Raw genomic sequence first — 25,868 nt, 5'->3', positions numbered from 1 at the left:
CCAAATAGTCAGAGGAACAAAAAGAGCCGAGCTGCTGGGGAGTTCTTGCACCCTCTAAATTTATTTGGGAATTGAAATAGACAGACAACATCATGCACCAGTCACTTTTCGCCTTTTGTACAACAAAACTGCAGTACTCGCTGTCCCACCACAGGACCCCTGCTGGCTTTTTTTTTTTTTCCTTCCTTTCTTTCAGTAACATCAGGCCGACTTTTCGATGTGATCCAGTTCTGCAGAGTCATTGGACTGTCGCGTCATGAATTATTAAATCAGTGCTTCGTGGTAATACATAATTTCTTATCAATTATTCATGCTAATGTGTGTGTAGTTTACTTAATTGTGTTATTGACGATCAAAAGTAATTTCCTGAGAGTCCTCAAGGACACAAAATTTAATCAGCGTAACTACTTTTCAGATGCAATGCCGTTAAGTATTCTTAATTTGCCCAACAGTTCACTTATTTATGTACCTTTCTGGAGGAAATACGAGTTTAATCAAACAATTAGATTGAAGAGTTAGTGTACAGCAAGGCCAGGGCGCGCAGCGTCCAACCCAACAGTCGTAATTACGGGGAAACAGAAGCAACTTTGCCACTTTTTTGGCAACTCGGTCCATCTCGGTACTCAACAAGCAAAAAATACAGCAGGAAGAAGGATCCGGGCTCTTTCTTAAAGGAGACGCTGTGCTGGATCGATGCGTGGCAGTCAGCATGAAGGAGGCACAACACGCTCAGGAGGATTAGCTGGGGGTGGGCGCGGCAGGGGAGGCTGCAGAGGAGGCGGGCGTCTGTTACAAGTAGACCCTTCCAATGGTGACAAACAGAGCCCACCATCACCCAAGCTGCAGACGCCACCAGCCCAAGCCACCCAAGACGGCCACCCACCTGTTGGGGGGACTCATGGGCGCCTCTGCCAGGCGGGAATCCTACTATTGCACATTTCCCCCTTGGAGCTTTGTCAAGGTCACATGGGATCGTCAAGGTCACCGTTCACACAGGGGAAACACCTCACAGAAGCAGAAGCTTGGCCATCTGCCATTAACTACCTTCCCCATGGTCCATCTGCGCAGACACGGCTCCTGGCCCATTTTCTCTCCCTTTCTTTTTCTTCATCTTAGTTTAAAAAAAAAATCAACTCCACCAAGAGCCCCTGTCAATGAGCCAGGGATGGGAGGAGCCAGAGTTCATCCAAATGCATCCTTCTCCCAGGGGACCACTGGAGGGTTTTCTTCCCCTCCGCTCGTCCACAGAGCTGCTTTCCCAGTGATCCACTTCCTGCCCACCCGCAGGTCTGTACCGGAGAGAGGCATGGCCTGCAGGTGGGACCTTGAGCTCCGCACGGGAGCCCACACTCTCCCTGGGCCCACAGCGTTCAGGGGCAGTCCCCAGTTCACAGAGCTGATGGCCCTGTCTGACAGCCCCTGACCAGTGAGCTCTCCGACGGACAGAGCAACCCTGTGCACACCCCTGGGTCAAACCTTCCTCTCCTGTGTCTTCTCACCATGCAGCCCAGCCCACAACCCAAGATGTTCAGCCAGAGAAAGGATCTGGGGGGTGGGGCGGGTAGCAAGCTGGCATTGCACGTTGGGATTCTACCAGTCACTGAGTCAAAATCCAGGGACGGTCCAGCCCCGCCCCGGTCACCATCGCTCCAGGGTCATGGTTCTTGCAATGGACAAGACCTTCCCAAGGTGACCCAGGAGGGGACAGGAAGGGTAGAAGTTGGATCAGCAGTTCTCTTCTCTTGCAGGTGTCTGGATGGAAGCCGCAGGGCCCTCAGCACACTTGTCATTCAGCAAGCCAGAGCAGCTCAGTGCCTGCCCCTGGCTGAACTCCAGCCCCGCGCCCCCGGTCCACGCAAGCGTTTCCTCGAGGGAGGATGGGTCAGCTTTCCACAGGGGCTGAGGCTGGGAGGGGCAGGGGGCGGGTGCGCTGGGGTCACCGTGTTCAGGCACGCTGCACCCTCATAGGCTCTTCTCTCCCTCGCTCTGTTCCTTCCTGGGAAGGCTCTTGTCCTGGGCGCCGTCAGGGGGTGCAGGCTTGGCGGCGGGGCCGGGGCTGCTGCTGCTGTTGCTGCCGCCGCTGCTGCTACTGCTGCTGCTGCTGCTGCTGCTGGCGGGCGGCAGAAGGTTGGCCGACTGCAGGACAGCTTCCGAGTGCTCCCGGGCCTTCATGCGCAGGGCGGCCACACTGGCCGTGCGGTTGCTCTGACAGCCATAGGTGGGGAGGAAGGAGAGCCCCATGGGGTCGGGCACGCAGCAGGAGCACAGCGGGCCCCCTAGAAGAGGGAAAGCAACACATGGGGCGTCACAGTCCGTCACAGTCCACTGTGTCCCTTAGGGCTAGGGGGAGGGGCGGGGAGGGGAAGATGGAGGTCTGAAGCCCAGACAGGTTGTTTGTAGTTGGTTCCAAACATAAAAGGACAAGTATTCGGGATCCCAAAGGCACACACAGCTCCAGGGACCCAGCTGATGGCCCCGAGCGTCCTAACAGCATCACAGAGACCCAGCCAGCCCTGCTCTCCCATCAACCAGCTGTGTGGCCCGAGGCTAGTATCTTGCCTTCTCTGGGCCTTGGAAAAGAGGGTAGAATATAGCACCTGCTTCACAGGATCATTAGAATCCTACAAAATTATCCCAAAAACTGCATGCCAAGGCACCCCGGAAGCCCCAGAGGGGCCCCGTGGGGGAGGTTTTTAGTGTTCACCTGGAAGTCTGACACAACCCTCCCCAAGATCATATCCCCACCTTTTAAGAATAGCCTGCCTGTGCGAAAATGCATTTTGCAAGCACCACTCAAAATGCCCTGAGCAAGAGGAAATGAGAAGGGTGACATTGAGGACGACTCCAAGGCTACCAAAGCTATGCCAAGGCTGCCAGGCACAGAAGCCCATCCATAAGAGAGAGCAGCGTGGGGCTCAGGCCTGTGTGGGCACAGCTGGAGACAGGCTGTGTCCACCGGTTAAGGCTGGCGCTTGCCTGGGAGCCCCAAAGGAGGAGTTGAATGCCCAGTCACTAACTGGCAGGGTGAGGGATGGCTGCCTGCAGCATGCAGAGGAAGCAATGCCCCCTCCCCTGCAGCCACAGCCTGTACCTGCTAGGCCACAGCTGCAGTAGCCCCCTAAGAAAGACTTGACGCTCAAAAGCTAGATATAGAAGTTTAAAAAAAAAAAAAAAAGAAGAAGAAGTTACAGGGCAGTGTTGTGGCATAGCACATTAAGCTGCCACTTGCAACGCTGGAAGTCCACAGTAGAACATGGGTTCTAATACAGGCAACTTTGCTTCCAGTCCAGCTCCCTGCTAATGTGTCTGGCAGGGCTCAAGTGCCTGGGCCCTGCTCGAACTCTCTCTCCTTCTCTTTCTCTGTCACTCTGCCTCTCAAATAAACAAAGTGACTCCTAAGAAAATGAGACTATTTCATGCAATTTATTGAATGTTATATTGAAAACAAAAAACACAATGGTTTGCACCATTGTAAGATTTTTAAAAATTAAGTTGGGATCAGCACCCTGACACAGTAGGCTAAGTCTCTGCCTGCAACACTGGCATTCCATGTGCCAGTTTGTGTCCTGGTTGCTCCACTCATCATCCAGCTCCCTGCCTGTGGCCTGGGATAGCAATGGAAGATGGCCCAAAGCCTTGGGACCCTCATTCACTTGGGAGACCCAGAAGAAGTCTGGCTTCGGATTGACTCAACTCCAACCATTGGGGCCATGTAGGGAGTGAACCAGTGGACAGAAAATTTCTCTCTGTCTGTCTCCTTTTCTCTGTGACTCTGTCTTTCAAACAAAAATAGAATAAAGCTTGTTTTTAAAAAAAATCATTAGATTTTTTTTTTTTTAGATTTTTTTTAGATACGCCAGCACTGTGGCGTATCATATTAAGCCTCCATCTGCAATGACGCATCCATATTGGCACTTGTTTGAGTCCCAGCTACTCCACTTCCAATTCAGCTCCCTGCTTATGGCCTAAGAAAGCAGTGGAAGATAATCTAAATCTTTGGGCCCCTGTACCCACATGGGAGACCTGGAAGAAGCTCCTGACTGGCTCCTGGCTTTGCCTTGGCCCAGGTCCTGCCCCTGTGGCCATTTGGGGAATGAACTAGCAGATGGAAATTCTGTCTATGTGTAAGCCTGCCTTTCAAATAAATAAACAAATAAGCCTTCCTTAAAAATTAAAGATTAGGTTCAGAAACAGTCCACGCGATCCCATTTTAGCATTTGTACAGATGCTGTGTTGGCACCTAGCCTCCAAACTGCACCCCACACGTGACGTGGAGATGTTCACCTGCAAGGGGATGGCCTCGACAGGTGAAACCTTTGGGGTGATTAGGCCATGAGGGTTTAGCCCTTGTCAAAGAGTCCCTGGGAGGTGCTTGGTCTGCTTGCTGGTTTGGGAACACAGCAAGAAGACGCAATCTGGAAGCCAGGAAGGATCCCTCTCTGCCTGCAGCACCAAGAGAAATAAATTCCCATTGCGCTCGGTGATGGCGGCCTGAGCAGAATGAGATGAGACACCCCGTTATACAGGCAACAGGTGCACACAGTGCCCAGAGGGAAGTGGTTCCTCCAGTGAGAAAGCCCCAAGGATGCTCACACGGGTAATGTTTGCAATAACCTAAGCATATCCTCCCCTAGACTTAAAGATGGATTGATTGACTGGAAAGGTAGAGAAACAGAGAGAGAGAAAGATAAAGACCTCCCATCCATCGACTCACTCCCAAAATGGCTGTTACAACCTGGGCTGGGCCAGGTCAAAGCCAGGAGCCAGTAACTCCAACCAGGTCACCCACAGGAGTGATGGAACCCATGTTCTCGAACCACTACCTGCTACATCCCAAGTGCATCCGCAGGAAGATGGAATGGAAGAAGAGATGGGACTTGATTCCAAGCACTTCTGATGCAGGATGTAAATGCCCCAGAGCAGTGAATTGAACCCTTTGTGCTATAGCACTTGCCCCAAACTCATCCTTATTTCATTTTCCACAAACTTTTTGGAATTCCTTTGCATACATTTATGGATTTGTTGGTAACTATAAAATACTCATAAATTTAAATTTCAGTGAAAATCATTTACTTATAAATAAGTGATAGAATCTATGTTCACTGGAGAGAGATATAATTAATAAACAGGATAGAAAAATGTCCCAATACCAAAATACCTATTGTTAAAGTTAGAAATGCTTTTTAAAAATTATATTGTATTGTATTGCCTGGTTTTTTGTTTGTTTGTTTGTTTGTTTTGTTTTTCCCTGAATGGACTGGGTTTTACATTCCTGTTAAAACCCTGTTAACCCCTCATGGCATATTAGGTTAAGCTTCTGCCTGAAGCACCAGCATCCCTTATGAGTGCTGGTTCGATTCCCGGCTACTCTGCTTCCCATCCAGCTGTCTGCTTATGGTCTGAGAAAGCAGTAGAGGACGGCCCATATGCTTGGACACCTGCACACACATGCAGACCCAGAAGAAGTTCTTGGCTCCAGGCTTCTGATTGGCTCAGCTCTGGTCATTATGGCCATTGCCGGGGGGCGGGGGGGAGATGAACCAACAAACGGAAGATTCATTGTCTCTCTCTCTCTCTAACTCATCTTTCAAATAAAAATAATTTTTATAAAATATCCCTCTTGTGGCTGATGATTTGTTGTCACCTCTCATTCAGGCAATGGGGCAGTGGTGCCCCGTTAGAACAGAGTCCCACTGAGGGGTCAAGGCTCTGCCATCCACTCCAAGGGGGTCGCAAACAGCAAACAATGGAGAAGGGCATGCATTGGGAAATACCCACCACCACCACCACCACCGAGGCACTGCGGTCCACCTTCTGCCCCGCCTGGGCTTGGAAGTCCCCAAGTCCCTTGCCCCCGGCGGCTCTGACACACACTTTAGCCTCAGACCCCCGGAGAGACCCTGTTGCCCCCAACGTGTGCCATGACCAACATCAAAGAAAGAGCCACTTGCTCCTTAAACACCGCGGGAGACTTGCTTGGTTTGGAAAACTCACTGCCTCCTGGACGCTAAATTAAAACACACAATTAGATTTCCATTAAGGTCCAGCAAATCCTGCCGAATTGATCCACTCGGCCTCCGTCCCGATATGACATCATGCTGTAAAGGCTTGGCCCGAACATAAATACTTAATGTAATAAATACAGTCTGAAATAGTTGATCGCCCAGGCCGTTTAATTGATCTACTACAGAAGCGGACAGGAAAGACGAAGCTCGCCCCGTGCAGTCTGTGCCAGCAGCACATTTTCCTTGCAAAGTTATATACCAATGCCGAGGCTGAGGGCAGGCGGGGCCCTCCCACGCTGTGGCCCTGTTGAAAGATTCAAAAACGTTGAACAAGGAGATGAAAACCTGGATCTCCAAACGCTGGCCCACATGCCAGAGTTCATTTCTTGGCATTCCAGAATTGAGTCAGTGAAATTAAATAAATACCCAAGGACAATTGCAGAAAATATTTATCATGAGGGAAAAAAGTATTTCTATATATATAAATATATATATATATTGCTCCAAAATTCTTGCATTTCAATTCCGTTTTCCCAGGAGATTTTTAAAGTAGCTTGGAATTATGTGAATCTTCCTGCCGGTTCCCTACTGTTGACCAGGAGGCTTTGGGTGGCATCGCTGTGCACGCTGGACTAGCTAACGTATTTTTAATTGCAGAGGTTGGGTAGTCGCGGATCATCACATGTACGTGGGTACATGCACAGCTGTTGCATCGCCCGCTGCCAGCACAGAGCTGCTGGCTATTTTGCTCCTCTCTGATGAGGTTTTGTGATCTTTCCGTCATGACTTGGGTTTGGTTTAGCACCTACTGCATTCCCCAAATTTGCAGTTAACATAGTTCCTGTACCACCAACTCCATGCCTCTGACCCCAGAGAAGAGACAAAGGAAAAAGGATTCAGTTTGCCTCCTGGAGACAGTTCACTTCCTCAAAAGTGCCATCTCCCAGTGTGGCAGTGTGCCACTGCCTGTGACCCTGACATCCCTAGGTAAGAGCATCAATACGAGTCCTGGCTGTTCAGCTTCTCACTCAGCTCCCTGCTGATGCACCTGGGACAGCAGTGGAAAAAAGGGCCCAAGTGCTTAGGCCCCTGCACCCACATGGGAGACCAGGATGGAGTTCCAGGCTCCTGGCTTCAGTTTAGACCAGCCCCAACCACTGTAGCTATTTGGGACTAAACTAGTAAATGAAAGATTCTCTCTCTCTTCTCTCCTCCAATCCCTTCAAATAAATAGATATTGCAAAAATTAAAGCACCATCTTCCAAGCTCAGAGCATCCCAGCATCCCACGGGAAGACAAACCATGGTCATGACCAGTTGCCCAATCTAACACCAACGCCCCTGGTGACTTTGGCAGGCAATCACTTCTAAATCCCAGCCTTGCTCTAACTCCACGTAGCACTCACTCATAGGCTTGCCATCTCCAAGCTGGCTTATCTGCTCAGCAAACACTGACCCCACAGTAGCCACCTCCTCTCACCGTCCCTGCCAGCACCTTGCACCATAACATGGTCTCAGGGCCTTGGCCAATGCACGTCTTTTTCTGCCTGCATGTTCCAGCGAGGCCAAACAGATAATGCCACAGCCTTCAGGTCCCAAGACAGCAGCATAGCCACCGGATGCATGTTCCAGGCAGTCAGCTGCCCACCAGCACCACCCTCCCACTCCACAGCATCCAGAGGCCTGCACCAGGCGGCTGTTTCCCCCGATGCCTCTGGCCCCAACCCGAAGCCTCCTCCTGGTCAGCTCCCTGCACTCCAGGGCCCCATTGATTAGCAGGAAGGGCAAACCCATCAGCACCCATAGGAAATGGCTTCTGGAAAGTGGGTTGCAGTTTCTCTAGCCACAGGCTGACAGCAGGTGCCTGTCAAAGGAACAGGATCAATACGGAGTGGGGGGAGATGATGGAGTGGGGGTGCACCTCTGCCTGACTTATCCTGCCTCTGACAGGTGTGCTGTGTGACTTGGGGCTGTCCCATCTCATCCCCCGCTGTCCTGGAAAGGCAGCAGTGACATACACTCCGCGGAGACTCCTTGCAACTCCAAAGCACCAGGCTCTCCATCTCTTCCCAGCATTAGCTGGATATGAGGAGGCTGGGGCCAGCCCAACCGACCCTTCCTGGCAGCAAGGGTCACACTCTGCCGTTTCAGGTCTTCCTGCTCCCCAGACACCTGCATGCTCAGAAATAAGCCAGGAGACCCCCGAAAGGGCTACACTGCTTTTCTGGAGCCCCTGTGTGCACCACCATCTGCCCTAGTCCTCAGCTACTGTGCTCTGGAGTCAGAGGGCTTGCGGAGTAAATGCCTGCGGGAAGTGGGAGCCTACCCCAACCAGAAAGCCAAACATGAGCTCCACGCAGACCCCAAACGGGCCTATTGTCCTCACCCCCCTGGTCCTAACAAGAAACGTCACCACCAATCAGATACACGTGGGTGTGCTGGGTACAGCCACATGCCTGCCAGCTGCGAGCACAGCCAGCAAGGGGACCAAGGGGACCAAAGGGACCAAGGGGACCTTGCTTTCACAGGTGCATGGAGAGCCTGGCACCTGCCCAAAGGTGAACGGTAGCTCCTGGGTGTCCTCCACAACCAAGCCAAATACCCAAAATAGCCCCTGGAAAGCTGCTCTCACACCCTTGGGGGCAGGGGCAGAAAGAGAGAGAGAGAGAGCCCCTCCCTCCCAAGGGGGGAAGGGAAAGAGAGAGAATCCCTCCCTGCCACGCTGGCCTACCCTGCTTGCCTCAGTGACAGCACATGACTGGCCAAGCTCTTGGTGGCCCTGTCTGTCCCCAGTCACCCCAGCCCCTGCCCTCTGGCTCCCACCTGCTTGCTTGCCCACAGGACATTTATGGCTGATGCTCAGCTCCAGTAGCTGCAGCCACAGAGGCTGAGTGGGACCTGGAGGGAGAGCAGAGAAGCCCTAGGAGAGGATGGCAGGTGGCCTGCACGGCCAAGCCAGGGCCAGTGCCCTCTGGGGGGTCAGCAGGAAGCCCTGCTCCCAGACCCAGCGCTGTTCAACCATCTCCTCCACTTCTTGATCCAAACTTGCATTCCCTGCACACTAGGGCAGAGACAGGAGCCTGGTGAGGACTAGAAGTGACCCAAGGATGGCCTGCCTCCACACAGGCAAGCCGGGTCAAGACCACATGCCCTGACGCCCGTCACACCTCCTGTGGCGGTCAGGCTCCAAAGAGTGACGGGTGAGTCACGCGGAGGCAGTGGCTCGGTGCCCATCCTGGAAGTGAAGGAACCTTACAAGGGATCCCCGACTTCTACACCAGGAGGACCCAACCACCACCTGACCCCACCCCAAGTCAGTCACAGGAGAGACCGTGCAGGGCAGGGCCCCCTGCACGCGAGGGATGCCCCTTTGGCGTGCACCAGGCCCAGCTTGCCATCTGAGCGCCTCCTCACGCGAAGGCCTGAACAGAACAGGAGCAGGATTGCCCAGAATCCTCAGAATCAGGAAGTGATTCTTGCTCTTTATTATGCACTGGTCTCCGATATCCATGAGGGGTTGGTTCCAGGACCCTTGACGGATACCAAAACCTGGTGTTCAAATCCCCTCTACAGCATAGCAGAAAATTTCCTTGGAACAGACTCTCACACACATACCCTAGGTCATCTCCAGATTACAAATGAAAACTTATCCTATCCAGCTCTCGATTAGCTTCGGCTAATGTGCCAGGCTCCTGCCAGCCATGTGGGAGACTGGGATGGAGTTCCAGACTCCTGCTTTCACCCAGGCCCAGCTTCAGCCATTGCCTCCATTGGAGGAGTGAGCCAGCAAACAGAAGATATTTCTCTCTATCTCTCTCTCTGTCACTCTGCCTTTCAAACACTTAAATAACTTTAAATAACTTCTAAAATATTTAAAATTTTAAAATATTGGATCAGCCTTGCAATGGCAGAGAGTCTCAGCAAACCCAATCCAGTGACATAAGAAAGGAATGGCATGGTACAATTAAGTCGGGTTAACTACAGAAGTGTGCAATTGCTTTAGCGTTACAAATGCCAATCACGACAACTCACCCTATTAATACACTGAGAGATTTACACAGTCATCTCAGCAGCTGCACGTGTCTGGTGAAACCCAACATCCTTTCGGTCACGACTTTCTAAATTAACCATTAACACCCAGAAAATAAGAAAAAGAACAAAATATCTTTACTTGATCCAAGTTATCTCTCTTTTTTTTTTTTTTTTAATAAAGTCAGATATACAGAGAGGAGGAGAGACAGAGAGGAAGATCTTCCGTCCGATGATTCACTCCCCAAGTGAGCGCAACGGCCGGTGCTGCGCTGATCCTAAACCAGGAGCCAGGAACTTCCTCCAGGTTTCCCACGCGGGTGCAGGGTCCCAAGGCTTTAGGCTGAACTTGACTGCTTTCCCAGGCCACAGGCAGGGAGCTGGATGGGAAGCTGGGCTGCCGGGATTAGAACCGGCGTCCCTATGGGATCCTGGCACATTCAAGGCGAGGACTTTAGCCACTAGGCCACCACGTTGGGCCCAATAAAGGTTATCTTTTAAAAAAAAGTTTAAGGCAGCAAATAAGAAGGGAAAACCCTGTGCGTTTCCTTATGGATTGAAGAATAAGGAGGCAGGCACTGTGGTGCAGCAAGTCCCAGCTGCTCTGCTGCCTCAGCTCCCTCCTAGTACACCTGAGACTGCAGCAGATCATGCCCATGGACTTGGGCTCCTTGCAGCCAAACAGAAGCCAAGATGGAGTTCCAGACTCCTGGCTTCAGCCTGGCCCAGCCCTGCCTCCGCCATGCCATTTAGGAAGCAAATCAGCACATGGAAGATTCTCTCTCTCTCTTTCTCTCTCTCTCTCTCTCTCTGTCACTCCCCACTCCCCACTACTTAGCCTTTCAAATGAATAAAAACTTTCTGGGAAAACAAAATCAGGCAGAAGAGTTCACAAGCTGTATGATGTCATCCCTGTGAAATGCCCACAATATCAACAACAATAGGCAGATGATGGATGGAGAAAACAGGACACCTGGCCTCCCTAGGAGAAACCCAGGGTGAACATCAGGGGCGCAGGAGTCCCTGCCAGTGGGCACAGGGTGGCACAAACACCCCAAAAGCCATCACCATGATTTCCATGCAATGCAGTGAAGGCATGAAATCTCCAGAATGAGCATTTTAATGGGAGAGTCATATGGCTTGTGAATTAGACCTCAGTGAAGTAGCATTAAAGAAACCAAACAGAGCAGGGCCCGGCACAACGGCTCCTTAGCTAATCTTCCACATCCAAGCACGCCATCCCATATAGGCTCTAGTTCAAGTTCCAGCTGCTCCATTTCCCGTCCAGCTCATCACTGCTTGTGGCCTAGGAAAGCAGCAGAGATGACCCAAGGCCTTGAGACCCTGCACCTGTATGGGAGAGTCAGAGGAAGATCCTGACTCTTGGCTTAGAATTGGCTCAGCTTCAGCCGTCTCTCTGGTTGTGCCCCATTTGAACCAGCAGATGGAAGATAGCTCTCTCTCTCTCCCCTTCTCTCTCCATAAATCTGCCTTTCTGATCAAAATAAATAAATCTTTAAAAAGAAAGAAAAGAAACCAAACTCCGTAAGGATACCGATGTCTAGCCAACAGAGGTTCTTGCTGGCATACTCAGATGAGAGAAGCAAGCAAAGGCCTTAGATTGGGAAGGGAGAGACACATTGGTGTTGCACACTGATTAGCCCAAGCACACGGACTACAATAGAAGACCCATGACCAATCTAATTATAGGAGAAATCCCATAGACAGAATGCTTGGGTACAGCTGGGTACCAAAACAGGTGCCTCAAGTCACTCTATGAACATCTTATTCCATAGTAAAAGCAACATACGATCCCCTTTTAAAAAAAAAAAAATCACTGATTTGGGTCCAGCACTGTGGCATGGTGGATTAAACTATCACCTGCACTCATGCCAGTCCTGGCTGTTCTACTTGCCATCCAGCTCCATGCTAACGCGCCTAGCAAAGCAACAGAGGATGGCCCAAGCGGCAACGGGGGGTCTTGGCTCTGAATCGGCCCGTGCACCAACGTTATTGGTCAGCCACAGTCCCGTCCTGATTGTGTCCTTGGTGGATTCCCTGCAACCTAAAAGCCCAAGACCAGAAAGGTTAACCTAAGGAAGGTCTTGCCCTCAGGAGGGACCTAGCTGGACCCTCTTGGCATTACCTGTTCCTTCCCCTCGCTGCTGCTCCTGACTCAAAGAGCAGGAGCTCCCTGCAAAGCTGCCTCCTAAGCTTGTCCTTCAGCCATGCAGGCGAAGCCAGGTTTCCAGCGGCGGCCAGTCTGCCCCCAGCCCAAGGAGCTGCTCCTCCCCGTCCAGGCCCTCCCTTCTCCAGGGAGGTTGGGGGAGTGGAGATGTGGAGTGGAGAGCTTACTCAGACCTCGCCCCTCGCGGTCTTCTTGCCTCCAGGCCACCTCACCCAGAGCAGGTTGCCCACTCCCTTCAGGGAGCAGTCAGTCGGGAAGTGACCGCCCAGCAGGCTGCGGTGCCCCACCCTGTGACCGCCGCTGCCACGCCCTCCCCTGGCAGGTGTAATTACTTTCCACCTCTGGCCCAGCTCTGTGACTCACAGGTCACAAGCAGCCCCGGAAAGTGCACCAGGGTGAGAGTTGCAGCCTGTCCCCCCCTTGCCTCCTCCAGTATGGGCACCTTCCCCACCCCGGCCGCGCCCGCAGGGCCCGTGGCCAGCATCTCCCCGGAACAAGCCCCAGTGCCTCCCTGGCCATTAATACACTCTCTGCACTAATGAATGGTGGACAGGAGGCTGCCCATTAAGGTAGTACAGAACTCTGGGTGTGACCAGGGCTTGCACTCTGAGCATGCATTATTGTAATGCAAATCCTCCCTAGGAGGAGGGGGAGGTCGGGCTAGGCTGAATTCCCACCATCGCTAAATAATGCTCCTGCTGGCTGTGGGTGAAGCCTGCCCGCCGCCCTGGGTGGATCCCCTTCCAGCCAGCCCAGGGTAAAAAGCGCACCGCTCCGTGCAGCCCCAGGATGCAGTGACCCTTGCATAAAACAAGGGCTACTTGGTTGCTTGCTAATTAAAGGAGAAAATGGCCCAAGTGCCTAGCCATCAGCTCACTGCCTCTGTCCCCAGTGGGCAGTGGCCTGGCCTGAGCCAGCTAGCCAGTAGCCACCCTCCCTGATGGAGGTGGCCAGATGCTTGCTGTTCCAGGGACCTGTTTGGTTTGTGTGGAGGCTGACCCACCACATCTACACCTGTGCCTGTTTCCCTGGCTGGCCTCCCCGGAGGGGCCATGACCTCCTGCCCATCCCCACCCAACTCCTTCCCCAAAGGCCTGGCTGGCCACAGAGCAGAATGCGCCAGCACAGATGAGCAAGCAAGGAGCCCTGGGCAAGGTTCTACCCTCACCCTCCTGGCCTGAGGTAAGCCCCCTCACCCCCAGCCAAGCTACAGTGGGCACAATGGAGATTCCCCAGAGACCCTGGCCACCTGCAGCCTGACCACGATTTCACCAGCCTGAAGCCACTCTCTGAAGCCCAGGCCCCAGCAGGTGCTTCCATGGGCAGCGTTCCATTTCTTAGACAACCATCCTTTGGAGGTTCCTATAGCTGACTTTTCAAGCTGTGTGCAGAACACCGGCCACCCTCATCTCTCTTCTGGGCTACTCTGTCCCCTCAACAATCAAAAACAAAACAAAACAAAACGGGGTGGGAGAAAGGAGGATTAAAAAAAAAAAAACAGGATCTGGACGCTCCACAGGCTATTTCAGATGTGTACCTTAAATGGAAAGTTCTAGACCACAGCCACTGAGCTGTCAGAGTCCAGGCTGCCACCGCAATCCCACCAGAAGCGACTCTTGGCTCTCACAGGGCCCCAGGAGCCCAGTTTTAGGAGAGGGGTAAAAGAGTACCCCTCTATTTTCAGCATTCTTGATCCACTCTAGCTTCCCCTTCTCCTCCTTGCACTGTACTTTCTGGGGTGGTGGGGAGGGAGCTGAGATCCAGGACAATCAAGCCCCCTACCCACAGACCCCCACATCCACGGAGCCACCTGACCACAGATGGAAAGGCTCTGGAAAACTGTACCTGGGTCAGCATTGTGGAACAGTATGTTAAGCCACCACCTGCAACTCGCAAGAGTACCAGCTAACATGCCAGCTGCTCCGCTTCTCACCCAGCTCCCTGCTAATACGCTTAGGAAGGCAGTGGAGGACAGCCCAAGCTCCTGCACCAATGCGGGAGACTCAGATGTGGTTCCTGGCTCCTAGTTCAATCTCGCTCTACCTTAATGGCTGTGTAGGAAGTGAACCAGTAAATGCAAGATCTTCTCTCTCTCTCTCTCTGTAACTCTGCTTTTCAAATCAATAGATCCCATTTTAAAATGCTGCTTCAATAATTGTATCTGCACTGGATATATTACAACGCATTTTTTTCCTTATCATTTTTTCCTAAGCGTAGTTTAACAGTAACTTCTGTAAAAAATATATGAAATTGATGTAGGTTACAAGTAATCCAAAGATGACTTAAAGTACATGAGGACTTCAAGAAGTTCATGGAAAAATGGAATAAATGCTACGCTTGCTTTGGTGCAAAAGCGATGTAGAAATCCCCATGGAGTTTTTTTCTGGGATGCGTTTTCCCTGTTCCTTTGAAAGGTTTTTCCTACAGGAAGATGTGTAGAAGTTACAGGTACAAACCAGGCCGCCTACAGGAGGGCCTCGAGCAAGTGCAGAGTTCTGTGTCCTCAGAGAATCCTGGAACCAACTCCCGCTCCCAGCCCCGGATACCGCAGGCAGATAAGGTACCAAGAGTTGCAAAGCTGAAGAAATTCCAGGCAAAAAAGCATCCAACAAGCCACTTTAAAGAGCCTCGGAGATTCCCAGACTCATAAACACTCCAGGGGCCAGTGGCTAGGACACCCCACTTCTGAAAATCCGTGGGTTTGTAACAACACAGATTTGTAATGCTCTCTAGACAGTTAGTTCTAAGGTCCCAGCTGGGGAGCTCTGTGGAATTCATCTTGCATTAGGACCTTGGACTCTCCCACCCCTACCCTTGCTTTACCCCATGGGTTGGCCAGGTGCTGGTGCAGTGTGGGAAACCTTGGCGTGCATTTTTCATTATAGGGAAGTCACACCAAGATGGTGGCTAAGGCAGGTGCAGAAGGCTGGGCCACAGCCCAGGGCCCCGGACATAGAGCCAGGACTCTGGAAAGCCCCGACTCACTCCTCCCTAGGGATTAGACTGAGCCTGGGAGAGAAAGGACAGTCTGACCCCAAACCACTTAACACACATTCAACAGAACAGCACAGCATTGACCCCCGGGGTGTTTAGAAGCTGACTTGGCAGCTGATACGCCCCTGGAACCAGGGACAGGGGCAGAGCCTGCAGAGTCATGAGGCAGTTCCCTGGGACATCAAGAGGCCTCGCCATAATGTGGTCAGATGTTTTTAGAAGACAAAGAGGCCACCCCCACGTCAGTCATGAATCATCTCCCAGCCATCTCAGGGACACTCACCACGGTGCCATGGGGAGTACCCTCCTCCTGGGAGGCCAGCTGTGCCATCCCGAGAATGCAATCGAACCAGGATGCCAGATCACCTAGCTGTGCACACAGGAACAGGACAGCTCCTCACCCTCTCTGCAGCAACACTCAGCTGGCCAGAGGCAAAACAGCCAAGGAGGCCTGGGTGTCACCATGAGCCCAGGGAGGTGAACCTGCTGGGGCCTGCAGAGGAGGTGCAGACACAAGAAGAGACGGACCACAGACAATGCCCTCAGCCGGCCAGCAGGGAAGCACCCAGCTGGTGCCACCACATGTGGGCCAGCAAGGTCCAGATACTCATGGGAACTGTTAGGGCGGGGTGTGTAGACCTCCCTGAGAATGCCTCCGCTGAAGTCCCAACCCTCAAGGTGACAGAACTAGGAGGTGGCAGGGGACGAGAAGGCCTATCTGCAACCCACCATGCCCAGACCTTGACCCCAGACTTCCCAGCTCCTAGAATATGGAGAATAAATTCCTGTCATTTCTGAGGCACCTAGACTGTGGCATTTAGCTAGAACCACCCAGAATACTCATCCTCTCTTGGAAAATCAGCCATTCTGGCAACCTCTCAGCCACATTGGGCTGTTCTAACCAATGCTTCACCTTGAGTGCTCAGTGCCCCCTGGCGCATTGCTTCCTATCACAGAAAAAGGGGCTTTGCTGTGTGCCCACACTCTCCAAATGAAGAACCAACAGAAGCACTGAGAGACCAGGACAAGCTAGGGCTCTCAACAATGCTGGCTGCACACACGCGCAGCGTTCACCTTCCTCCAGCCCCCTCCCCACCCTTGCTTTGTGACACCTGAGCATGCCTCAGCATCCCTAACTGTGTCTCACCAGGTCTGGAGGCAGGTGCCAGCTGCCCCAGACATGGTCTTTCCAACACACACAGACGCTCCCAATCTCAGGAGCATTCCAAACGCCCCTGGCAAAGGCGGCCAGCAAGGTCCCAGGGGTCACCAACTCTGCCCGAAGGAGCCAAGGAAGCACAGCCATGGGGCCGTGGGACACTTGCATGACTACATGCTCCTGCTTGGGCCAGCTGGTCGCATCCAGCCCCAGCCCCTCCCACTAGCCTCTGTCCGTGGTCCTGGTTGGTGCCCAGCTGGGAGATTCTCTTCCTCTCCCCTCCACCTTATCCAAACCCTACCTTGCAGTCTGCCCTTCAAGTTTCCCCTTCGGCCACTGGGCCTCCTCTTGGCTTGCCAGAAACACTCAAATGGGCTGCCATGTGCCAGAGTAACACCTGCACACAAGATGTTTACTCACCAAAGCAGTGTGGGAGGGGAAGAGCCCTGGGTGATGGAAAGATGCAGGGCTCGCTTCTTGGCAGAGCCCAAGTCCCCCCACCTGGAATCTCCTTTGTGACTTCGTGGCATTTAGCCGTCCCACATCTCTCTGCGGTGGAGTTTTCAAAATGCTTGGAAAGCAATTTTGATTTCTTTTTCAGATGTTGGAATGTTTGCATTCACATGAACACAACAGCTTGCGGGGAGAGACTCCAGTCTGCCTAGTCCTCACAGATAAGTACCCGGCTGCGATCTTCATAGCAAGCTCAGTGTTGCTGTGTGGACCTTCCCACTGGTGGCAACGGGCAGGTGCCCAGCGTCCTAGACTTTGGGGCAGTGTAGATTTCGGGTCTTCAGTGCCTGAGCAATATGGTGTGTCCTGGGACTGTGCCCCATGGCTGCCCTGCTCACTGGGGGCATGATGTGGCTCCCCCAGACAAGCCACTTCCCCTCCCCACCTGTGGCACACAGGGCACCAGCAATGTCCTTTTCTGCTTCCCAGAGACTCCCTAGGGAGACTGTTCCATCTCCCTTCCAATTCAGAAACCAAATTCACAGGGAAGATAGCTATTGTGTCTGTGGGTGCACCTGCGCTGACCCATCTTCTAATAAGGGAACCCCCTTGAGGCCAGGGAGACGACAAGCTGCACAGGACAGACAGCAGACACCTCCTCGGAGGCCTCTCTCCCACTCTCTGTTATAAGGAAAAAGTCTAGAGTTTGCTCTGTACTCCCACTTTCCAACCTTCCTTCCATGTAGCACACTGGTCCCTAAGGGGATGCCCTGGCCCTCCCCTAGACACACTCTAAGGTCCAGCCAGCCCTATTCTAGCCAGTACAACTGCCAAATACATTTGGGACTAGGTAGGGGGAGACATCAACTAGACCGCTGTACCCAAGTAAGGTGCCCAGACACCCCCAGGGGACAGCCCCTTGGGGCTCATCTCTCTAGCGTTTGAGACACATCCTTGACGGTTTCCATCCTTTCAAGCCCCCACAGCCATTCTGACAGCACACTGCATTGGGAGCCCCCAGAAAGGCACAAGGGAGAGACAGCTGCACCCAGTAGGAGCATCCTCAGACACACACAGGGCCTGGTGCAGGAGCTGTGTGACAGCACTCCCAGGACTGTCACCAGGCAAGCAGCCATCTGCAGCTGCGATCCTGGGCTGGGTCCACATCAAAGGCACAAAGAGGGTAGGGTTTGTGATGCACAGGAGCGGAAGATGACCCCACCCCAACTGCCCTAGGAAACCCTGACCCACCCCCACACACACACCACCACCACACCCATTGCTGCAGCCCCTGGCCAAAGGAGGCCACTCACCCTTCAGGGAGGCCACGTGTGACAAGGCTTGGGCATATGTAGCCGTGTTCAGGAGGGTCCCTGGCAGGCAGGAAGGGAAGAAGGGGCCTGTAGGGCCCACCGTCCGGCCCAGGCTGGCAAAGAGAAAAGAACTCATGGAGGCCCCACCCAGCCTGCCACAAAGCCTGGGATGCCCCATTCTCTACCCCCGAGGCCTGCAGCCCAGTCGGGCAGCCCTCACCTCTGCTGGGCCTCCAGGGCCTCCTTCTTGCTGCGGGCCTGAGGGTCGCCGGGGGGTGGGGAGTTGATGTTTCTCACCGGTGGCTGCGGCTGCACCTCAGCCATGGGCTCCTTGGCACCCGGTTCCTGGTCCGAGGCGCCCCTCTCTGTCTTCCTCCATTTGGCCCTTCGGTTCTGGAACCAGACCTGAGTCCCCAAAGCAGAAAGTAGAACATCAGGCAAGTGGAGGGAGCCAAAGTCACAAGTCCCAGAAAACTCCTGCTGAGCCGAACAGCTCTATAGGGCATGCTACTTGAACTCGAACTCCACACAAACAGATGAGAGGACTTCGCAGCCAGAATCAGCAGGTGCTGCCCATCAGCAGAGTAGAAGTGCCGTGGACACTACCTATGCGGCCTTACCAAGTGGTCAGTGTCAAGGCCACTTGTATGATGGCCCTGGTCTTCCAGCAGACTCAACCTTAGCACCTGCCTAAGCTTCACCTCTCCCCTTGCCCCACCTGTGGTCCAACCCCCATCCCCCCCAAGCGAGAGGCAATGATTCTAGGGTCAGCCCTGGTAATGAACTCAGGACCTCCAGATACCCACTGCCATTCTGTTGTCACCAAAACAGCAAGTCCAGAGCTCACTTGCCTGGGTCACCTCTCTGAAGCCCAGCTGGGATGTCCACGCCCACCCCAAGTGGTTAGGAAGCTGGCATACCAAGCACACAGTGCCTGGCACTCAACCACTCATTGGCCAGCGCACACCGACTGGAGTGGTCATCTCCGACCTCCCCACATTCGAACGAAGCCTCAGTCCACCTAGATCCGAGGACCTGCTTAGAGGCTAATGGCAGAGTCTGCAGCCTCAGAGAGCCGTGCCATGCACCTGCAGAAGGGCAACCCTGGGGAAGCCAGGCAGCCCAGGTTCAAAGTGCCTTGCCAACTCAGGGCAATCCAACCTCCTGGGAGGGAAGCCCTGCAACAATGAAAAGCATTGGTCAGGCTCTCCTTCCTGTCCTACTGGGCCCCTTCTCTCGCCCTCCTCCAGGGCCACCAGCACCAGCGGTTCAGGAGACAGCCCAGACCTTGGGGTTGGACCCTCTGGCAGCCTACCCCATCCCTTCATTTTCCTTCTCCTTTAACTGGACTTCTCTCTTTCCTTTTTTTTTTTTTTTAATCTGGTTGACTTTTAATTGCACATATCAGCCACCATTGAATAATGATTTTATCTATATTCTAAATTTAGGGCAGTTAAACGCAAAGCAAAATGCAGACACTTTCTTGCGTCTTAATTGAATGAAGGTCACAGCTATAACAACACTTAATTGAGCTATTTTTCATTATCATATTTTAATGACTTTGCACTGACAGTCGGCCGGCTTCCGAGGAAAGAGCGTGATGGAGTCGTTTATTTCCCTATTTAGTCATTGTTTGACAACATCAGCTTCGATTAAGACCCGGCTTTCTAGAACATTAATCATATTTGAATGAGCAAGGGGTAGAAATGTAAACACATCTCCCTTCCCCTTCCCTTCCCTTCTCCATCACATCACCCCCCCGAGCCTGGAGCCCCTGCATACACACACACACACACACACACACACACACACACATGCACGCACGCAAGCACAGTGGCTCGCACAACAAGCCCGCCACAGCCATTGTCTGCCGGCATAATAGTCAACAAGAACCGCGACAACAATTCCCCAGCTTTAATTGTCACCACCCCTATCTTACCCTTGCACCTTTCAGGGTGAAGTTATGATCCTCCACTTCTGAATGCTCAATAATTGTGTCATTTATCTCAATTTGCAGTTCAATCTTTAGGCAGCTATTGGCAAGCCGGCATTAAAAAAAAAAAAAAAAAAAGAATAGAAAAGAAAGAAACGAAAAAGAAAAGGTAGCCGGTACCCTGGCCAGGGGAGATTTTCATTTCCAAATAATAATCAGTTTAATTTGCCCGCCTATGACCAATGATTCATGTTCAGATTTAATAATCAGGATCACATAATCTGATTATGGGGCAAATAATTTGTTTACAACCCCCAATTTACTGCTCAGAATTCCATTATCTCTCTTCAGCCATTGGTTTTTAAGAGATACTAACATGACCCAGGGGAGCCCAAAGCAAACTATTATATTTCCTACAATTAGATCTTTGCATAGGCTTAACCCCAAGCCCCTGCATAAAGAAGAGCAGAACCAGCATGGAGGAAACCCCATAAATAACATGAATATATAATTGTGCTTCAAGAATGGTTCGCCCCACGGCGCGTGTGTTCCTCTCAAGCTCAGGCACATCTGCCCCGCTCGGCGGGTCGGCGCATTTAGACACCGTTGCTGGGAGGCTCCAGCAAAGAAAGCCGCCTGCTTGGAGGCGGCCACGCGAGCCAGGCTCCTCGGCTCCGCGGCAGCCCGTCAGCCCTTCCGCAGCCGCTGATGCTGATGCTGCTGCTGCTGCTGCGGAAAGATGTTCCAATTGCACCTGCTCTTCCTCTCATTCACTTTGCTGAAAGGATGAGCAAGGAAGGATCGCGTGGGCTTGATGCAATTTCTGGAAAGCAGTTCGCAGCCTGCTTCCCAGCTAAAGACTCAGATCTCTGCAATTGACCAGCCTTACCCCAGGGCGGTCAAAGCTGCTTGGAGAATAAGAATCACAGCTTTTTTTTTTTTTTTCCTTCCAAAGCAAGGAAATGGATGTGCATTGATGTAATTTAGTACCTTAGAGACGCGGACAAATTAGTGTAGGACATTATCACTAGTTAATTATGAATGACCGATTAATCAACCTAATCTAATATTCCACATTATGTTGATGTTATTAAAGTGCATCATGAAAATGACAGATAGTCTTCATTTGCGTTCTTTGGCCAAATGTGCACTCTGCAGTCACGATGTCAAAAAGGAAAAAAAATAAAAAGTTTGCCAGTTTTAATATTAGAGAGTTAAATCATGAAAAAGAAGGCTTACCTGCACGCGGGCTTCGGTGAGGTTGATCTTCATGGCCAGCTCTTCGCGCGTGAAGACGTCAGGGTAGTGTGTCTGAGCAAAGACCGCCTCAAGAGCTTCCAGCTGGTGAAAGAGGGGAAAGAACTCTGTTTAGCAGAGGGGACGGGAGCGGCTGCAGCGAGGTGAGGGGTGTAAGGGTGCGTGCGTGCGTCCCATCTGCCATGGGGAGGCAGCTGTTGAAACAACAGGCTCTTTGAAGAGATCCCACGGCCAAGGCTTCAGCCACAGACAGCAAGGGAGCTAAGACTTGTGCACAAATTTCGCACCAACAGCGGGGCCACCATACACATAGGCACGTCAAATATTTGTGAAGGGAGACAACCGGAGGACGAGCGGGAACAGTTTGCACAGTGTTCAACACGGGCTGAGAGGAAAGAAGTTACTGGTGGGAGCATCCCCCTGTTGTTCCTACAGAAGGAGGGGCGTGCGGGGGGGGGGGGGGGGTTGCTCAACTTCCTGACTGCTCCAGGCAGCTCCAGGAGTAGGGCAGGGCACAACGGGCATATGTTCAGCGAAACGGCCCAGTTCCTCGAAATGCCACCTCTAGGTTCCAGAGGCCACCCTTCCCTCCCAAGGACAAGGCCTGCAGCACCAGCCAACCTCCTGACCCCCGTGTCCTGCTATCTAAGGATGTGGAAATGCACTCCCTCCCACTGCAGATTATCATCCTGGGGTGAATGGGAGAGGCTACTTGGGGTATCCAGGCAAAGGTGGTCGTCTGGGCTCCACCCCCACCCCAACAGATTCTCCCAGATGGTTCCAGAAAAGAGAGATATACTGGTTGAAAGACAAAGAAGAGGTGCTACACACTGGTGTGTGTGTGTGTGTGTGTGTGTAGGAGGCCAGGTGCAGCAAGGAGCTGATTCCCAGGCAGAGGATGGGGCTGGACTGGGAGTGGGAGGAGGTACCTGCTGCAGCGTGAACGTTGTCCGGTTCCGCCGCTGCTTCCTCCGTAGGAACCCATCGTCAAAATCCCCCGGCGAGTGGCTGCCAAAGGGCGCAGTGCCTGCTGGGGTAAACTGGATCAGTGGAGCCGAGAACCCCTGCACGCTCCCCACCCCAGCCCTCAGTGCACCCTTACAACAGCAACCCAGACTCCTCTGAGGACACCAGCCTGCCCCTTCCAGGCAGTCCATCGCCCCATACAGCATCCTATCCATAACTGCTGGAGAGCAGTGAAGGGGGGGGGACCCCTTCTATCCTTCTTGTAGAAGGCAAGAGGACAACCTTAATCCCTGAGATGTTCAAGGCCATGGGGAGTGGGGCGGGGGGAGGGCTGGCTTGCTATGGAGCATACCTCTGCCCCCTACACCCCAGCCCACCACACCTTGGCCTCCTCCCCAACCCCAACCCGCTTTCTCAGCTTCTGAAGGCTCCATGTCTGCTCAACCGTCAGTCTCCCACCCCTTGTCTATACAAGAAGCAAGGGTGAGAAGCTGGCGGCGGGCATAGGGGCAGACAGACGGCACCCCCAAGAGCTTCCCCCAGCACTGCAGACAGTGCGAGGAGGTAGGAAGTTTATAAATGAATATGCTGGTCACAGCTCATCAGCGCCATAGCAGAGCCGTTCTGAAATGTCAGTTAATAGCAACTTTGCAGCCAGAGCTGCTGTCCCTTCATGCCAAGCACACCCAGGCAGGGGACCACTCTCGGATGGCACCTGTCCTCTGGCCTGACCTTTAACACACACGGCTCCCACTTCCTGGAACAGGAAAGCATTGTCCTTCCCAAGCAGCCTCCAAAACTCGCTACGAAGCCAGAACAGAATTTGGCCCCAAACGTGCATTCAGCTCATTTTCCAAATGTGCACTATTTACTTGATAGTCCACAATGGCTTCTTAGGAAAATAAATGAGCTCACTCCCATTAAGCAGCGAGCGCGTTACCTGCCATGGGCCCCATGCTTGGGAACCCTGCCCCATGGGCAGTGGGCACTCTTGGGCCTTCCTGCCAGGACCGTGTCCCAGGCCCAGAGACACATGGTGCTTGGGGCTTCTTCAAACTCTGTCTACTACCCAGAGTCCTCCCAGCTACGGGTTACCCCAGGGCCCTATCCTTTGCCGCAACATTCCTGTTCCTACTGAAAGCTTTCCTCTCGCTCCATCTTCCTGTCCAAATAGCATTCTACTGCAGAACCCACTTGGGAATCTTTCTCTCCAGCTCTTTGCAAATTTTCAGAGGGATGATCCCAGAGTAATCTTATTCCCATTATTTTGCAAAAAAAAAAAAAAGCCAGAGAGTCTCCTTTTGAAGCAAAAATAAAACAAAAATAAATGAATAAATAAATAAGTCGCATAAAGATACCCAGGACAAATTTTAAGATGTAATCAAATGTACCAGCTTAGTCACCACCTGATTGGTACAGATTGGTTTCATCTGATTAGAAGGTAATTTACCAATATCCACCAACAATGTGAGCGCACACATAGGCCACTGATCTATGACTACATTCATGAAATGTGCTAACGTAAGGATGAAAAAAATCTGAAAACCATCAAATTCTTTCCCATGCCACTTATTCAAGATCTTCAACTATGAAAATAATTACGCATGAACTTTTCACGCATTTGCACTAAAATAAATTGGTTTTTTGGATTCTGCTTTCCCACGACCTCTGTGAAGTGCCCACGTGTAATGGAATACTACACAGCTGTTGAGAAGAAATCCGCCAATCTGTTTCTAGAAAGATCTCTGAGCGACACCAGGAAGTCCCCAAAGAACACACAGCACCATAAGGTTTAGCCTAAAAAGACAACATGTAAATGACAGCAAACACGTTTCTTTTTTTTTTTTTTCTTGAGGGATTTTCAAGAAACCAACAACGGCAGGTGGATTTAGAAAAGGAGGCAGAAAGGGACTTTTGCCTTTCTTTGCGTAGGTTGCCGTTCTAACTGAACTTCTCAGGCAGGTGCATATGAGACTTGAACTTCATATCAACAAAAGCATCCAACTCAGCCACACCCTGCTTTCTCCAAGAATAGAAATTAAAAGTTCCAAGCTGAGAGATGGCGCCTCTCTCCATGGCGCCAACTGCCTCCGCCCCACCACACCAGGACTAAACAGAACGCTTGCTTGTGTGGATGTGACTAAAAAAAAAAAGAAAGAAAGAAAAGAGAGAGCCACCCAAGGGATCAGTGGGACGTGAAGCTCTTCTCCAAGCGCCTGGTCCTTTCAGCACCCAGGTGAGAGGCACATAACGTGCAGGGGGCAGAGCTGAGGGTGCTGGGCAGCTCTCAAAGGGAGAGCTGAGTCCCTATAGGCTGGGTCAGGATGGATCACAAGTCCCTTTACTACGTGCCCTGCAGGCGGTCAAGCCCTTTCCCCTGAATTCAGCAGAAAGTTGGCCACTTGCTCCACTCCCCAACGCCAGCTCTGACCAACAGCTTGGCGGATGCTTCCAAAACATGGAGCGCCAGCAGGTGTACCTCGCTGTCCTTCGAAGTCCATCCAGCCTGGGTCTTCATGAGCAAAGGAGATGAAACACAGAGGAATGTGTGGCCTTTTGCCCCTAGGAATGCTCACCGAGGCGGCTCCGAGTACCAGGGCAGGTCCGCTTCTCAGGTAACCTTCTGCCTCCCAAGGATCTCATGGCCTGTCGCCCTACCCCAGGCCCCGCTGCATTTCACCTCCCAAATCCTCCTGCTGTTCAGTGAGAATCCAGCATTGACTTGCTAGAAGCCCCACTGACACTGCTTGTCCTAAGGAAGGCCTCAGTTCACCTTGAGCGTGGACAGGAGTGCACCTCCTTGGAGAAGCCACCCTGGGGTCCCGCAGGTCCACAGAGGCTCAAGCTGCGCCCTTTCCAACACTTCTCCCTCCCCCCAAGCCGCAAAGAGCAGGGATCCGGCAGATAATTTCATCCAAGGCCAGGAGACTTTGAAAAATAAGAACCTTGGCCTTGGTGGGAGGCGGGGGGGGAGGGGGAGGTGGAGTGGGGGAGAGAAGGGTAATTGGATTTGGGATTCAAAATCCCACTGATGGGAGCCAGGCCAGGGCAGCGTGGGGACAAGAGAGGGGACCCCAAGTAGGCTCCAGAGGTGATCAAGGAACTCCAGACCCGCGCTGAGCTTCCCTAAACTGAGGGCCAGGTCCCTGAGAGGAAGCCGCCCAGATCTGGTCTTTCCTGGCCAGCTCGCCTTGGCTTTCCGGGATGTTGGCAAAACACCGTGAAAGATTGATGTGGCCCCCTGGGCGGGGGAGCCCCGATTAGAAGCGTGACACGAGCATCTGCCGATCCCCTTGACAGGCATAGCCCGCGGGCCTCCCCGGCCTGGGCGGGGAGGGAGGTGGGAGGCAGGTGGCGATGGGGGCGACGGGGGGCGCAGGCTGGAGCGGAGTTTCCGAAGGGGGGGCCTGGCAGCCCCAAACTCACTGCCAGGAGGCTGCGACCCTCCAGGAGTTGAGCCCTCACCCCCCCATCAGCCCCGCGGGGGCGGCGGCGCTCCGGCCTCGCACGAGCTGTCCGGGCCCCAGCGCTTACTCACCCTCCAGCTGGGGCGGGCAGTGGAAATAGAACAT

At 52.7% G+C, this 25,868-nt stretch overlaps 1 protein-coding gene across 1 annotated transcript; it reads right to left on the bottom strand.

Moving 5' to 3' along the window:
* Positions 1-1,962: 1,962 nt before the first annotated feature.
* DRGX (dorsal root ganglia homeobox) lies at positions 1,963-25,868 on the bottom strand. Its single transcript, XM_040970493.1, has 7 exons — positions 25,835-25,868; positions 22,260-22,357; positions 21,313-21,414; positions 18,361-18,545; positions 18,141-18,253; positions 2,120-2,276; positions 1,963-2,071 (listed from the first exon to the last, which is right to left on the bottom strand). Exons 1-7 carry the CDS (start codon positions 25,866-25,868, stop codon positions 1,963-1,965), a joined length of 798 nt encoding a protein of 265 aa, XP_040826427.1.

Source organism: Ochotona curzoniae, unplaced genomic scaffold, assembly GCF_017591425.1.
Source record: "Ochotona curzoniae isolate NIBS_2020 unplaced genomic scaffold, NIBS_Ocur_1.0 scaffold_4763, whole genome shotgun sequence".
In the NCBI taxonomy this organism is placed as follows: domain Eukaryota; kingdom Metazoa; phylum Chordata; class Mammalia; order Lagomorpha; family Ochotonidae; genus Ochotona; species Ochotona curzoniae.
This window is presented reverse-complemented; position numbering and strand designations above follow the sequence as displayed.